Source organism: Alligator mississippiensis, chromosome 3 (genome assembly GCF_030867095.1).
Source record: "Alligator mississippiensis isolate rAllMis1 chromosome 3, rAllMis1, whole genome shotgun sequence".
Lineage (NCBI taxonomy): Eukaryota > Metazoa > Chordata > Crocodylia > Alligatoridae > Alligator > Alligator mississippiensis.
Genome location: NC_081826.1, coordinates 188,720,473 through 188,736,771, shown reverse-complemented (window position 1 = coordinate 188,736,771; position 16,299 = coordinate 188,720,473). Strand labels below are relative to the sequence as shown.

General features: G+C 39.5%; 1 protein-coding gene across 1 annotated transcript in view; it reads right to left on the bottom strand.

Annotated features, from left to right (window-relative positions):
- GLDC (glycine decarboxylase) overlaps positions 1 to 16,299 on the bottom strand; it is an 85,515-nt gene that overhangs the window by 49,326 nt on the left and 19,890 nt on the right. The window contains exons 3-4 of the mRNA XM_019478009.2: positions 12,494 to 12,629; positions 1,102 to 1,266 (exon numbers count right to left, since the gene is read on the bottom strand). Of these exons, the coding sequence (XP_019333554.2) occupies positions 1,102 to 1,266; positions 12,494 to 12,629 (301 nt within the window). The remainder of the gene's footprint in view (positions 1 to 1,101; positions 1,267 to 12,493; positions 12,630 to 16,299) is intronic.

Genomic DNA, 16,299 nt, shown 5'->3' with positions numbered 1-16,299 from the left:
CCACTGGGGAACAGCAGGCTCCTTTCCCAGATTGAAAGAAGGGCATTTTGTGCCCCATAGTTTGTCTAATATCACAACAAACTGTAAAGCTGGTCCAAAAAGATATATAACCAAACAAATCTTTCTTCTCTTTGAGGGAAAGGTTTGAGCACCACTTCATTTCCTGTAACTTCGATCTAAGTTTCCATTTTTGTTGTTTTGTCCAGCAGCTTATTAATGGGCTTCAGTACTCAAGAAAGTTTTTTTAGTTAAGATTAATATATAAAAGGGAGCTACATTTAAAATTCTCTGTTTTCACTCGAGAGATTTTGTATGCTATTCATTTTGAGTGCTAAGTAAAAGCTGAGCAATCTTGTTTTACTAGGATACCTCACTTTTAATGGGAGCATGGATTTCTAAAGAAGGAATGGTATTTGTCAGCTCCAGTTGTAAAACAATATCTATAAATGGAACACACACAGGTGAAAATGCAAGTGATTTAATACAGTGTTCCTACATACCATAAAACAGGAAATGTCTTACTTGCCCTCACAACTTGAGTAGAGCTCAGGAAACATTGCAAGATAATTCATACATACAAAATAAACACTAGTTTATATGAATGTAGTGTTTGTTAAGGGTGTCAGAGTAACATTCCAGAAGACAAAGCTCTATGATAGAATAGGTACGGCAAAAGATGAATAATATATAGTTCACCCACATGTACTGTTCCATAAAAGGCCTCAGGAGTGTTCATCAGGTATGTAGCACTATAGACAAAGGGAGTAGTTGAGGTTTAATGTCCATGGTATTCCTGACCACAAGTAGCTCTTTAGCCATATCTTTGGTACTTTTGCGATCCATAAATTTGTCCTTTATGAACTAGACCAACAATTTAAAACCAAACAATGCTAAGTGACAAAGAACAGCTCAAAAGACATTGATTTTCATTCCTTGGGTATGCTTGGCAATGACCTGTCCACAATGACATGGGAGATGGCACATCCTAATTTCAGTCCAGTCATCCATCCCATTCCACATAAGAAAATAAAACAAGACACTATGCATAAGTTTTGGAATTCCTCCCCGAGTCTTACATTGGCCAATAGTAGAGTTGGTTACCTGTAACATAGTTGCATAGCTTCTGCAGCAGCTGTTCCCTCATCCAGTAAAGATGCATTGGCCACATCCATTCCAGTTATGTCACATACCATAGTCTGGTAATTTAACAGGCTCTCTAGCCTGCCCTGTGAAACTTCAGGCTGGTAAGGAGTATACTGGGTAACCCTGTTAGATAGATATATTTCATATATCAGGTCACTGACATCTCTTTTCAAAATAATTTAAACAGAAGTATGTTTTTCCTACTGAAGTTACATGTACAAAATTTGTAAACATGTAAGGGAAATCTGTTTCTATTAAAGAAATAAGAAAAACAGGGGTGGAGGGGAGAAGATAAAAATATATAGCAAATACAGATAGAAAAAAAAGTATCTGGGAAAGTGTTATTCAAGAGATAATAAATATATTTACTGTTATATATTAAGTTATATTTATCTGTTATTTTCAATTTTCTATATAGCAGGTTAAATGTTTTCCCATAAACATCAGTGGTAGAATTAATATTGGTGTAATTTCTCAAATTCATAACCTAAGTGTGCTTGGAGCACATTCAGTACAATCATTTCAGCCATTCTACCTTAAGATATATTGAAAGGAGTGGGAAAGGGGGAAACACTTCAACCATATATCAGGGTCAGAAGTTGTATGGCAGCTTAATTCAGAGACACCTGAAGTTGATGGTCCAACATTGACTATTTTCATAGACCGTGAAATACTGGTATAATTTTAAAGTTAAATCATTTTAACTTGGGGGGGAAAAAAGTATGAATACACCCTGAAGTTCTGCAGTTTAATTTTCCAGGTTTCTGCAGAGGTTCCGAACACTGAAGTACAATATGAAGAAATGTAGTCTTCTAGCAAATTGAAAATACACATGTAGCAGTGTTTAAAAAATGGACCCACCTGAACAGAATGGGAAGGGCTGCTTGGCAGAGAGACAGAGTTTGTCCCAGAGGGGACACTGTAGGCTCTGAGGGCTAGTGAAGCTGTTTTGGAAGCAGCCCTGTTGGAAGCGGGAGGGGTGATGTAACCCCAGCAAAGTTTTGAAAGAGAGCCCTTAGCAAAAGCCCAGGAAGGGCCCTGAGCTGGGATTGGCTGAGAGGCTTGGATAAAAGGGGGAGCAGTTTTTCCCTGGGTGGGGGGGCGGGACACAAAAGAGAGATAGGGGGCTGAGGCACAGGCTGGAGACCGGATTCACAGTCTCAATGCAGTGGTCCCTCAGAAAGCCCCTGAGAGAGGCCTGCAGGAGCAGCAGTGGAGAAGCTGCAGTGGCAGGCTCAGACAGGGACTGCTGGTGTGGAGACTCCAAGCCTGGAGACCTGACTGCAGCCGATGTGGCTGGGTGAGCACAGCAGAGCTGGGGTGGGGACTGCCCGAGTCTGCCCTAGTTTCCCTGATGGGTGAGGAGCCACAGGGGCAGGCAAAGCCCAGGGAGGGGCTGCATTTGCCGGGGCTGTGAGGCTGTGTGGGGTAGGAGGGTTGCTACAGCCTGCAGCCCAGACACTGCTCACAGCAGAACCAGGGAAGGGGGTCAAAGGCAGGGGAAGGCTGTCTTGCAGGAACTGCAGAGGAGTCGCTGCTTGCTGCCCGGAGACCCCAAGAGCACGGAGATGGACACCAGCACCAGGGAGCGTCCACAGACCCTGTGCAGGGACACAGACAGTCCCACTCCCTGAGACACCCCGCCAGGGGCAGCGCACACGGGATCCCCAGTACACCGTGTGCAAGTGAGAGACTGTGTAAATAAGTTCCTGAGGGTTTATTAGTCGGTATATCCATGTGCTTATTTAATGATTATTTGTTATGCTGTAAATAATTAAATCTTGTAAATAGTTTGAGAATGGTCTGCGAGGGTGCTTGATTGTAAGGGGAGGCTCTCTGCTTGGAGGGCACTGCAGCAGCTTCCCAGGGGGGCTGGGCAGGGCTACTGGCTATCCCAGGATCCCATTATTCAGGTGAGGGCACATGTAGTATCGTGCCCAGGGTTACACACACAAGAAACTGGTTTCTAACAGTCTCGCTTCCATATCAAGGTGCTTGTAAGCACTTTGGGAGGTCTTCTCTTCTAACTTTTTAAAGACAGGAAATTCCATGCAATAACTGTCTTACTACGGGGAGGGGAGGGGGAAGAATTTAAAAGCTCAGACTTAATTCTAATTCCTTAAAAGACTCTCCTGACTTCAAAATTTGTAAGAGTACAATATAAATCATGGCAGGGATTATGCATGTAGTTGACAAATATATGACCTGAAACTCACTTATACATATAGAGGCATGATGGTTTGGTCAAGGCCCCTTTTCTGTCAGTTCACTACCAAGAGCTCTGATATTGGCCACTGGGGACATTTTTACATGTGCTCCAAAAGCTGCTCTAATGAAAGTACCTGGAGCATCTCCTGTATCAGCATCAAACAAGCTCGCTGAACAAGCTTTAACTAAAGTGCCCCACTGCCAATTTGAAGCACAGGAACACTGATACACGAGACATGGAAGCTAAGTGGACCACAGTAATTACCATGCTCCAGCAGACTTAATTATAGCGTGCCAGAGCAGACTCCCAGCTTGTGTATAGGCACCCTGGAAGCATATACAGTGAGCTTCCTGCCACCATTGCACACGTCTTTTCACTGCCCTAGATCCACTAATTGTTTGTGTGTCCATGAGACCTGAAGAAAAGTGCCTTGTGCCCAAAAGCTTGGCTAAGTTATTCCCAACTGTATCACTGGTGCATTAAAAGATACCCTCTCTCTGTTTATGTATTGCATGCAGGGCGGGGAGCAGAAGAATGCAAGGGAGCCTTTCATGTACTAGGTTACATCAAAATAATCAAACTTGAAAATTTGAGCTCTACATCTCCAAGGTCCTTAAAAAATGGACAAGTTTAAGAAAAATCAAGTTAAGTTGCATAGTTCAGGATTTGAGAGGGTACAGACTTCATACTCCAAAAAGAATATGCACCAAGATTGAGGATCTTTCCCAAAGGAGAAAGAAAGAAGCAGAATTCCTGAGAATTCTGTTGTAAATTGTTACTGAAGATAGAATCTGTATGGAAAAAAGAAAAAAAAAAAACAACACAGGCCTCCGTATGTAAAATGGGAAAAAGACACAGCTATTGTACAATTTTCCGTTATGTAGTAAAATCCTATGAAAGTCAATATTGCTGGTATCCCTTCCCCAAAAACTCAAGAATGAACAAACTAGCTGAAACATGACATTTTTAAAATTAAAAGCATATCAAAATATTACTTCTGATGTAAGCTTAAGTTAAAAAGAAGCCAGGGAGAAATCGAGTTCTGTTTGGTTTTCACAGTAGTTTAAGCAGAGGTTCAGGAAAAGATTCCAGGTATTCATAGATGTTAGGGTCGGAAGGGACCTCAATAGATCATCGAGTCCAACCCCTTGCATAAGCAGGAAAGAGTGCTGGGTCTAGATGACCCCTGCTAGATGCTCATCTAACCTCCTCTTGAAGACCCCCAGGGTAGGGGAGAGCACCACCTCCCTTGGGAGCCCGTTCCAGACCTTGGCCACTCGAAGTGTGAAGAAGTTCTTCCTAATGTCCAGTCTAAATCTGCTCTCTGCTAGCTTGTGGCCATTGTTTCTTGTAACCCCCGGGGGCGCCTTGGTGAATAAATACTCACCAATTCCCTTCTGTGCCCCCGTGATGAACTTCTAGGCAGCCACAAGGTCGCCTCTCAACCTTCTCTTGCAGAGGCTGAAAAGATCCAGTTTCTCTAGTCTCTCCTCATAGGGCTTGGTCTGCAGGCCCTTAACCATATGAGTGGCCCTTCTCTGGACTCTCTCCAGGTTATCCGCATCCCTCTTGAATTGCGGTGCCCAGAATTGCACACAGTACTCCAACTGCGGTCTGACCAGCGCCCGATAGAGGGGAAGTATCACCAGGTATGGTTTCAGGGACAGGTAAGACATTATGCAAGAGAAAAATCTCACTATCCTGAAAGGAGTACTCTCTTTCCCATATCTCCAGAAGATATTCAAGGTATTAAATGTACAGATAAATGGAATAAAGGAGTTGCAGTGAAAGATTAAGTATATGCAGCTCTACCTGGATAAGACTGTGCTTTTCATTTTCTGTTATGAAGTTGTTTCAAAACAACACTCAAACCACTTCTACATCTAGAATGTTTTCTGCCAAGTTTTCAGCGCGACACAAACTTACTTCATTACAGACAAAGCCGGTGTTGTGCTTTTCAGCAAGAAATTTCTACTCTTAGGGCTTTCCATAGCAACACCAATTCTGCCCCCTACTGGCAGGTCACAGCAACCTTTTCATAGAACTGAGCATTACTACTGATATATTTTAGTGATTTCTGTGTTATGCCTTCAAATTTAAAAAAAATAAAATTAAAATAATACAGGCTAGTAGGGGAGGGAACCCAAACAGTTCTACGATACATTACAAACACTTTTTCTATTCCAACATTAAAAGCCTATTTTAATAATAATAAAAAATAACAATTCTGAAAGCTAGTTCACACTGACAGATGACTAGATGCTGCCAAACTAAGCCCTGAATTTTAACAATTTTAATTAGTCGCCATCACTTCAAATTACATGGCTGTTTATTTTGTTACACTTAGGTCTGAAGTTCTTTAAGAACTTTTGTATTACCAATGTACTACCCGTTAAACATTTTTGGAATAAACTTTTATATAAACTAGTTCTCCGACAGCAGGTGAAATTGGGTTCCTAGTTAAAAAGTTTTAAATTTTTTTCCAAGGGGTTTGTCTCAAGTTATCTGACTTGCAGCCCCTTTAATAATCAAATGAAAAAAAATCAGCACAGTGGCAAACAATACAAACAGCCTTTTATCCAAATCAAGCAAAGGAAAATGTACTGAGAACCTTTTCTGATCAAAGGGAATTTCTACAAATAAACATTCCCAAATGAAATGAAGCAGTCAAGAAGCATCCATAAGCAGCAAGGTACTTCCTTACTTAAAATATGCAAGAATTATCTAAAGCTTTCAGGGATTCAGTATTTTTCCTGTGGTCTTTTACTGATTTTTCTGTAAGTCAAACACCTACAAAAAATAGGAAGGGAGACATTTTCTTCCTTTAACTGTGGTTTTTTTGTCACATGTTTTAGCCTTGGTCTTTAATACATCTGTGTAAACATAAGCCCTTTAAGACATTAACTGATGTTTTGAAGTACATTATAAACCATGTACAGCAAGGAACAAGCTTAAAAACTGTGAAGTAAGAGTAATAATCCCCAAATCAGGGCAGGCAGGCATTATCACAGCAAGCAGTATCTAGGAAACCCATGCTTTCAGCCAAAGCCTGGGCCAGTGACCAAGAGAACTGGATTAGAAAGCAGCAGAGATCTGAATGTTTCAAGGCTGTGAATATTTTTATATTTGCTAACATTGAAAACAACAAAATAGAGGTCTTACTTTGGAATTCTTAAACTAACTGTCATCACCTCCTGGTACTAAAGCTAACTCTCGACTCTGCTTCAAACTACATCTCTGGTAGAAAATATCAGCAGACTGGCAGCTCCCATAAAAATATAAAAGCTTCATTATCTATTCTAAAAAGATACTCATCAATTAATTGTATTTTTTGTAAAATTAACTGTATTTTTTGAGTATATGTATATGCTCAACTGAAGAAGTATTTATTTCCACTGCATAGGAACATATTTTGAGCAGCCATTCAGTGCTGTCTTTTTTTTAATTCTTTTTTAATCTTTAGGAGGCACACTGAATTATGCAGCATTTGTACAGTTCCTTAAAGCCTATTTTTCTTTTGGTTCTTCTAGTCACGTCCGATTGTTTTCTGCTGTTTCATCATATTAACTTTTCAAGAGACCTCAATGCTGGCAAACCAGTATAGTGCTGGTACATTTCATATACCCAAGAATTATAGGTATTCAGAATTTATTTCACTATAATGACTGAGGTACTGGTAAGCTTCCAAATTGCTTTAACATTTCAAATATATCAGTAAAACATTGCGTTCAATCAATACATATGCATATATATGTATCAGCTGAACACAATGTTTTATTGATATCTTTATAAGATATCAATAAAATGACCCAGGAATCACTATATATACAGTGGTGTTTTGTTTTAATCCTAGAAAAACATGGATTTGGGGGGTTTTAAAACAGAAAATTTTGGATTTTTTATAACAGAATTTTGGATTTTTTAACAGAGAAAACCAGGATCCCTCATGAGTATCAGTGTTCAAGTAACTGTTGTAATTATTATTTAAAAGCTTGTTAATTAAATAAATACCCACATATCTTCAAGGGCTGTAAAATGTGAGGAATTAAAAAAAATATATATTCTAGCCACGCTTTTCCAGGCAGACATTATGATTAGCTCATACTGAGTTCAAATTTTACACACACACACACACACACACACACACACACACACACTCTTGTGGACTAGCAAAATGCTTTCAGGATCAGTAAGCTTTTCCAAACTGCAAATAAAATAAATTGAATTGCCTGCATTAAACAAGAATTTTTACTACATCACATAATATATTATGACATATGTGCACACTCCCCATGGTTGCTGTCAACATGCAGAGTTAACGTATAGCATTGTCTTTCCCCCACAAAATAAGCTTTTTTAAACAAGTCACCCATATTATCATGTCTGCTTTGCACTAGGAAGTAACTTTCAAAACCATAAATAGACCTAGAAGCCCAGTTCCCTCTGAAACTCAGTGGCATTAAAGCCTTTTATATATATATTTTTTTTTTTTCTAACCCATTTTGCTCTTGGGTGTTTTTCCTAAGGAGTACACATTCTTCCTTCATCCCCATTTTTTCTTATATTAGTCCTTCATCATGTCCAATTAATGCAGCTTCTGGTAAAAAAAAATGTACAAAACCTAAAACTATTTCACCCACACTGCACAAGATAAACAGTGAATAAAAAACATACAAGACAGGGTGGATAAATATCAATGATTTTTAAAAAATGGATTTATTTAAATCAGATTTTTTTATTTTATCACATTTTTTGATTTTTTTAAAGATTTTTAAAAAAAAGCAAACTTCTATAAAGATGGTTTTAATTTAAGATCTGTTAAAGCTCAAAGATAACATCATGAAATAGGGATTATCATTTTTAATTATATACTATTTGAGACACTATATCAATGTAACCATTTTAGAAGTTCTATAAATAGGTCACAGCAGGCCATGGCTATATTAGGGGCCCAATTTTATGGGATTCCCAGAGACTTCACTATAGATTAGTAAAGATTAAAGAAAACCACTCTACTGAATGAGAGTCAGTGCTCAGTCTAGAAGATCCCATTAAGCATCTCTGTGATGCTTAGTTTCAGTTCTCAAACTGTTGATTTGCGTCTCCAGAGATCATAGCCAGACAAGGTTCCTTGGGTAGACGTGTGATATCTTTTTAGATCAATTACATAGTTAAAAAACTTGATCTTTGCAAGCGTTTGGGCACAAATGCCCTTCTTCAGGCATAGGGAGAGTATGTGTCTCCAGAGATAACATCCTTCTTAACAGCAGCATATGGAGATGAGAGGTAACAGACCTGATTACATACCCATCAGCCCTACAGTCTCTCTGCATGTTTGTGTAAACACAGTTTCATAGTAGCTAGGGTCAGGAGGGACCTGAACAGATCATCTAGCCTAACCCCCTGCCAAGGGCAGGAATGAATGCTGGGTTCACAAGACCCCAGACAGGTGATCATCTAACCTCTTTTTGAATTTACTCAAGGTAAGGGCGAGGCCCACTTCTCTAGGAAGTTGGCTCCAGATTCTGGCCACCCTAACTGTAAAATATTGCCTTCTGACCTCTAACCTAAACCTATTCTCCATCAGCTTATTACGATTGTTCCTCGTCTCCCCAGGTGGTGCTGGGGAGAATAGGGCTCTTTCTATTTGCTGATGATCTCCCCTGATGAGCATGTACACAGTCAAGCACTTACCTTTCTCTAGAAGTGCTAAGTTTCAAGCAGTTAAATGAAGGATCTCAAACAACAAGAATGCACTTGTTGTAGAAAACAATTATTAAAATGGAGGCTTCCTGACCAGTAATTTTAATCATGATTTCAATCAAATCCATCCTGAGATACAGCATGTAGGGTAAGTGTAGATTAAATCCAAAGTTATGGATCCAGATAATATTATTTGGTCACTCATTCATGTTCATGTCCTGTCACATTACAGGAAAAGAATTACCTCTGTTTCTAAGGAAACAGGTAAGTATGCTAATAACATAAAAACTATCAGGAAGTCTTGTGCACATAAATGGGCAGCCTTTATGAACTTTAATTTGCTCTGTACAATCTGCACCATACTACAGGATTTTGAAGCAAGTAATGACAAATATCCAGACAGCTACAACAAGAAAAAGCAGAAATACTCTTTCTACATCTTTTTATACAATATGGTTAGTTGCCAGTTAGCTAAACTTGGTAATTCTGTGGTCAATTATGATAAATTATGACAATTATGATTACTTCAACAACAAAGCCCTTTGTCTGGATTTAAGGGAACTGAATTGCTATAAAAATAAGTAATTATGAGCTGCAAGAATAAAAGGATGACAAAAATTGCAGGCCATTTCCTTCTTCTGTCAAAGCCAAATGGGCTTGCTATGCTAAAACTACAACACAGCTTCTTAAAAGTATACTGAAATCTCAAAATACACCTTTCCTAGCTTATGTGTCATAGTGAGTGAGTGTTTGAAATTACAAGAAACCTGTAACTGTGGATCTCTCCTAAGAAAATGAAAAGGAATCAGAGTATCATAATTCAGTCAACATTTCTGCAAACAGACCAGATTGTTGGCTTACACCATTGCTATCATAACTATGGAACTGCTACCAGACAAACATCAGCCCATTCTTAAGTTTTATTGTTTACTTTCTGACAACAACAAAAAGCTTTCTTGGGTCTGAAAATTCTCAAATATTGGATTTTTTAAATTTGACAGGTTGACCAAACTTCCTTCTACAAAACAGAATAGGCAAGGGGTGTCAGGTTTGTTTTACAATAACCTTTTCTGTGAAATGCAAACTTAACCTCTTTTTGTGAATATAAAATTTCTTAAGCATTTTGGAATCATTGCATACGCTTGCCCTTATAGAACTGTATCTAGAAACTAATTAAGCCAGGGGTGGGCAAAATGCAGCCCACCAGGCCATTCAATTCGGCCCGCTGGGCCCCTAAAAATGTAGAAAATTAATATTTATCTGCCCCTGGTTGCCTGTCATGTGGCCCTCGATGGCTTGCCAAAACTCAGTAAGCAGCCTTCCACCTGAAATAAGTGCCCACCCCTGAATTAAGCTGTTCTGTCTTCTCAAAGAGTTGTCATGCATCTGTGTCTAGTTGAGTCAGCCACTACCAAGACTGCTATAGAGCTGATTCTTTTCCTAGAAAAATATAACCGACTTCCCTGGAAAACTTTTATGGCAAGTCTTCTAAAGAAGGATGACTCTGATAATATTCACACTTCTAAATAAAAACACATTCAATCATAAATAAAACTCCCAATCCTTTTCTCCTTTACCTTCTCCCAAAGCTAACCCCAAGTGTCCTAATAACTTAAAAAATTAATTTTATGTACAAAGTTTCGCACTGGAGATGTGCATAATTCAAATGAAAATGTCCAAACCCCAACCACTTCCTATGGCCATATTTCAAGACAAACATTATCACAAAGACTGCATTTCCTGCAGAGTAGAACCCAGATTCTTTGCAGTATCATATTCCTAGTGTCATCCCTGTTGAAACATGAGTTTGTGAACTAGCTAGGAGAATATACATACTTATAGTAAATAGTTGCACAGAATGAGCGCTGTGTTCCAGCTGATAGAAGTAGTGCACTTTGAAGCAAGCAGCTCAGCTGCATGCTGCTGCTTCACTCTTAATTTAGCAAACCAGTGGCAAGTAAGCATGTTAAAAACCCTCCTAATGTGAAAAATCTGTTTGACTGTACCAGGACACAAGAAACTTGTGAAGAAAAATACTAGTCATGTCAAGGGTATTATAAAACTAAGCAAAAAACAAAAATATTCCCTAACATATCCCAGGTAGCTATGGAATGAGCATATGGTTCAAGCTGTTCAATGCTTAGCACAGAAAATTCAACACTGGTCAGGGCAATCTGATTTCTTAAAACAAGTCTGCATTAATTTTGATTAGAATTGTAATGGCTCAGCTCTGTTCTGCTCTCGACAGCACTAACCACTTGAAACTCATAAAAGCCTTCTAAATGCTAATCTGATTTTAAAGGTATTCCAAGAATAAGAGTCTTCCTTGACTCCTCTACTAATATCCTATTAGTTGGAAAAACTACTTATATCCACTTAGTCTGAGTTTCTTGCATTTCATTTCTATTTCAAGTTAACTTGCAATATTTGTTCTCACATACTAGGTCAGTACTGAAGTTAGGTTGGAAATATATAGGTTGCAAATGCTACAGCAGGGGCAGAGTAAGACCAACTTGAACTATTTTTTTTTGTGGATGTAACATTTAACTAGACTTCTTGGATCTACAACATGAAATTTCTGAAAGGAAAAAGCAGCTTGATATGCAAGCTACACAAAGACACTCCACTCAGGCACAGACTTTAGGACTTACAATACACATATCTCCTTTATCAAATGCTGAAGTACAAGCTAGCCACAATTATTCATGAACTGATACCAGGTTTTCTCCTTGCTTAATGAATATTCCACAACTGAACAAGCAATGATTTTTAGAGAGATTAATCTACTCATGTTTGCCAAACTACTTTTTCTAATTCACTGTTTTGTTTTTAACTTTGCTTTTTACTAAAGGCAAACTGATTTGGAACTGAAATCTTCAGACACCACTTTTTCTACTGAGCATATCAGAGAAAAGGATGTCCATGACTGATGCACATACTGGGGGAAGTGGGGGGTTTGAATCCAGATCCCAGGTGGTCTTTGGTATCTGTAAAGTGTGGGTGAAAGCTATGGTTAATACTGGCTTATTAACTAACTTTTTCTATGTTATAATTTTGTATTAAAAATGCTCACACAAACATTTAATAGTCAGGGAATATTTGCTATTTTGACCAGGATTTCTTCATCAGAAAAGTTAAGATACAAAGGCCACTATTGTTATTATAGTTAGTATGTGGGATAAAGACTATTCTCCGTGAACAAAAATGCAATTTTGCCTTTGCTGATTATTCCAGAAAAATAACAGAGTTCTAATTTGACTGATTAACAATCAAGGAATGACCGATGTTTCCTGTAACTATGGTTTCTGCATCAAGAATGGATGAGTGCACAAAAACAGACATCTGTACACCATTAAACAGAATTTGTCTGTGTATCATATTTATAAAATTAGTAATGTATATTGCACACACACACACAGAGGAAATACTGTACATTACCATCCTGCATTCTCCAGTAAGTTCCGCATAATGGCTGGAGGTACTGAGCAGTTGTAATAACCCATGCCAATGTAGGACCTCCAGATCTTGTTCTTGCTTGCAATATTGTGTAGAGTGTCAAGGATTTCATTTTCACCTGATTGAAAAGAAAATATTATAGCAGAAAAATATTACAAAAGAGCAAAAAAACATTTAATTGTTTTGACTTAAGTGCGTTGCAGGACTTTTACAGAAACAAGCAATTAAATAAAACAAAATCTAAACAGCTACAAAATTAAGGGAACAGACAGAAAGTACATCATTTACCTGGTAAAATTCTTAGAGAGCATTTTATTATCTACTAGATTTCCTCCACGTACATTGCCAAGAAACTAGATTTGGTGAAGATTGAAATGAAATGTTAACTTAATTCCTATTTCCTTTTCTTCATACTTATAGGTTACATGCCAGTGGTCATTAATAATGAAGGGTTTAACTTTAGGAAGTTATTCTTTTGTTTTTGTGATAAGATACTATTAGAGCTGTTTAAGCAAAGTAAATGCTGCCCCCTACTAAAAGGTAGGAAGAATTGTAGAAATAAGATATTAGAACTCATTTCAGTTTCATGGAAGAGAAAGCTCCAGCATCACTGTTACTGACAAAGTAAGGTTACAGCACAGAAGCCAGGTTCCAATTCAGACTAACAGGCTAATTATGAAAATGAGTAAGCTTTAGTGAAGGCAATTATTTCTTCTCCATCACAACTTAGACTCAACTCATATGTTTAAAGCAAATGAGGTTGAACAAACTCGCTGTTACGAGAGGTGGCTCACTCATGGCCAGTGCTACAAAGCAGTATCTATCAAGGGGCTGGGTTTACAAATATTTAAGCATGTAAAGAGACAGGGAGATGCCTAGTGGAATTTACCAAAGCATTGAAGCAAATTAGGCACCCAAGTCTGATTTCAGTGATTATGTACCTAACCTACTTAAGTGCTTTTGCAAATCTCAGAAGGTACGTATCTATCTATGTCTTTGGAAGCTTATATATCTTTTAAAATCTGTAACTAAGAACTTATACACAGGCAATGCAGACAAGTTACAGCAGACACTGTTTTGAAACGTCTTCATCTGACCCCTTATGCAATGAGGGTTCAGATTTTTGCCCAAACAGCCATTTTTGAAGCTGTCTGCAGCCATGCACTTGTGTTTGGTCACAGCTGTAGACTGCTTTCTGTGGCCAGATTGGGTGAAAATTGTTACTTCTGTCTGTACCCTAACTCAACAGCTGAACTGGATTCCTGCTCATTCTAAAGTACAATCTGAATTGCATTTGGAATATAAAACCAAATATGGCCTGATGTTTCTTGAATATTCAGGGCCCTTCTTTCCTTGTACCACAAACAGGAGAAAAGAGTGCGACTAAATTATTTGCCTAGATGATAGAAGGAGATCCCAGTAGAGGCCCCTCAACTTGTAAATTCGCTTGGTCCACTGACAAATGAAGTTAGCAGGCAACCAAAGTTTATTAGATGCTTTCAACAGCATTGTGAGTCTTAAATAGGCCAGAAATCAACACTGCTAAATCCTAGGTACTGGTTCTTGGGAATGAACAGAGGAAACTACTATGGATTTTACATAAAAAGAAAATAAGAGTTAGTGTCTTCATTTAAATAACTGGAATCTATTTAAATAAAAATTTGAGCTAGAACCAGTGCATCAAAAATGGAAGGTTTAAAGTAAAACAAGCCTTAGAGTTTCATCCTTTTACAATAACACTGGTAAAAAGGAGATACTGGCAGCACTAAAAGGTCTACACATCTAAGGTAGGGTTCATTTTATTGTACAGAGCATAACCATGAGTTGTGGGGACACAGTTCATTCAAAACTAGAAAAAAATTCAAATTACTCTCTAATGCAGCTTTTACCTCTACTAAATTCTGTAACAGGGGTGGGGGATTCATGCAATCTGAAATGTGGCTGCTTAATGTGAATACATTAAACTCAAGAACTAAATTATTGGTAAAAAAATTAAGAGCTAGTACACCTATCAGATACCCTTAGAACTGCATTTTAAAAGCCTCTCCTCCTTCCAAAGAAACCCTTAAATGCTTAAAAAAATTTATATTCTCCTCCAAACAATGGCCTAGGAAATGTGCCAACAATCACTAACCCAATATTACCAATATATAAAACAAGATATAAAGTTAAAGAATGAAATATGCCAGCATGGAGATAGATATGCAGGCAGTGAGATTCTCAAGCTTCCACTTTGAGATAAATAAATCTCTTTTTTGGCCTAGAAAGCCACCTATGTGAAGCACAAAACTACAAATGAGAGGCCATTACTAAAGTTTGATTCATCCTAATGAGATCCACACACTGAGATGGGCAAGTGGTGTTCCCATATCTAGACGGAATATGTTCTTGTGGGAATAAGACAGATGACCTAAATGACTATTTGTGATCTCGTTCATCATTCTTTCAATAAAGAGGACAAAAATGGATCTCCTCTTAGTGGAAACTCTTAAATCTGGGCTAATGAAGAAAAAACAAATAATTTGGTTCATCTCTAACAACTTACAGCCTGTCTAGGTATATTTGCATTACTGGAACAAAGAATAAGAGCGAAAAATCAAATGGAATGCCTTAATTTTTATTCATTTTTACTGTACTATTATATATTGCTTCATTTTATGCATTTTTGTATCATCATATACTATGTTTTATTTTAATTTTGTTGCAACTGGTAGAACATATAACAGGGGTGGGCAAAGTACGGTCCATGCGCCGCATCCGGCCCCCAGGGCCTTTAAAAATTAATTTTCTAAAAGTTTTATCTGCCCGTGGCTGCCTGCCAAAGATGACAGGTAGACAGCAGAAGCAGGACCCAGTGGAAGCCTGTGGCTGAGCAACAAGGCTAGCCCAGCTCCACCCAGCCCCCCACGCCCTTCCCACCCTCAGCCCCCAACAAGAAGCCTCTGTGGCTTGTGGCCTTCTGCCCCTGGAGCTGTACCATCTCCCTCCATCTGAGTGGAAAGTAAGGTAAGACTGGACGGAGGGAGTGGCTGGAAGTGGTGGGTGTGGGGAGTGGTGGGGGGTGCAGGGAGCAGCACAGCAGCAGAGGGGGCCATGGAAAGCAGCACAGGAAGTGGCAGCTATGGGGCCCACGTGGTGCACAGCAGGCAGTGAAGCCATAGTGGGCCCCAGCAGGTGGCACAGTGGGCCCCAACCAGTGGCAGTGCTGCAGCCGGGTCCCAGCAGGTGGCCGGGCTGAGGCAGGCCCTGGCAGTCAACAGAGCTATGGCAGGCGGCAGAGCCGTCGTGGGCCCTGGCAGGTGGTGGGTGGCAGAGCGGCAGCAGGAGGCGGGCCCTGGCAAAGCTGCAGCCGGGCCCCACTGAGCGGCAGGGCTGCGGTGGGACCCGGCAGGCGGCAGAGCCATGGTGGGTGGCGGGGTCTGCAGGGAGCACTGCAGGAAGTGGGGGCTGTGGGGAGTAGTGGGCAACCCTGCAAGAGGGAATGCATGGAAAGGCAGTGGCAGGTGGGAATACAGAGCCCTGGGACTGGTAGGGACCCAGAGTGGGGATACAGAAGTGCAGAGCCTGGGCATGGAGAGGTCTGCCTGGTTGCATTGTGTGAGGCTCACATGCAGTCTGTTAGAGCTGCACGCTATGAAGCTGGCAGCCTGGCCCCAGCTCTCTCTCAGAACACCCTGTCACTTGCACTCCCTTACTGCCCACACGAAACACACAGTAGGAATGTATTGTGAGATATTATGCAGCCACTTCTGATGCACTTTTTGTAAACACAGAAATCAGTACAAAAA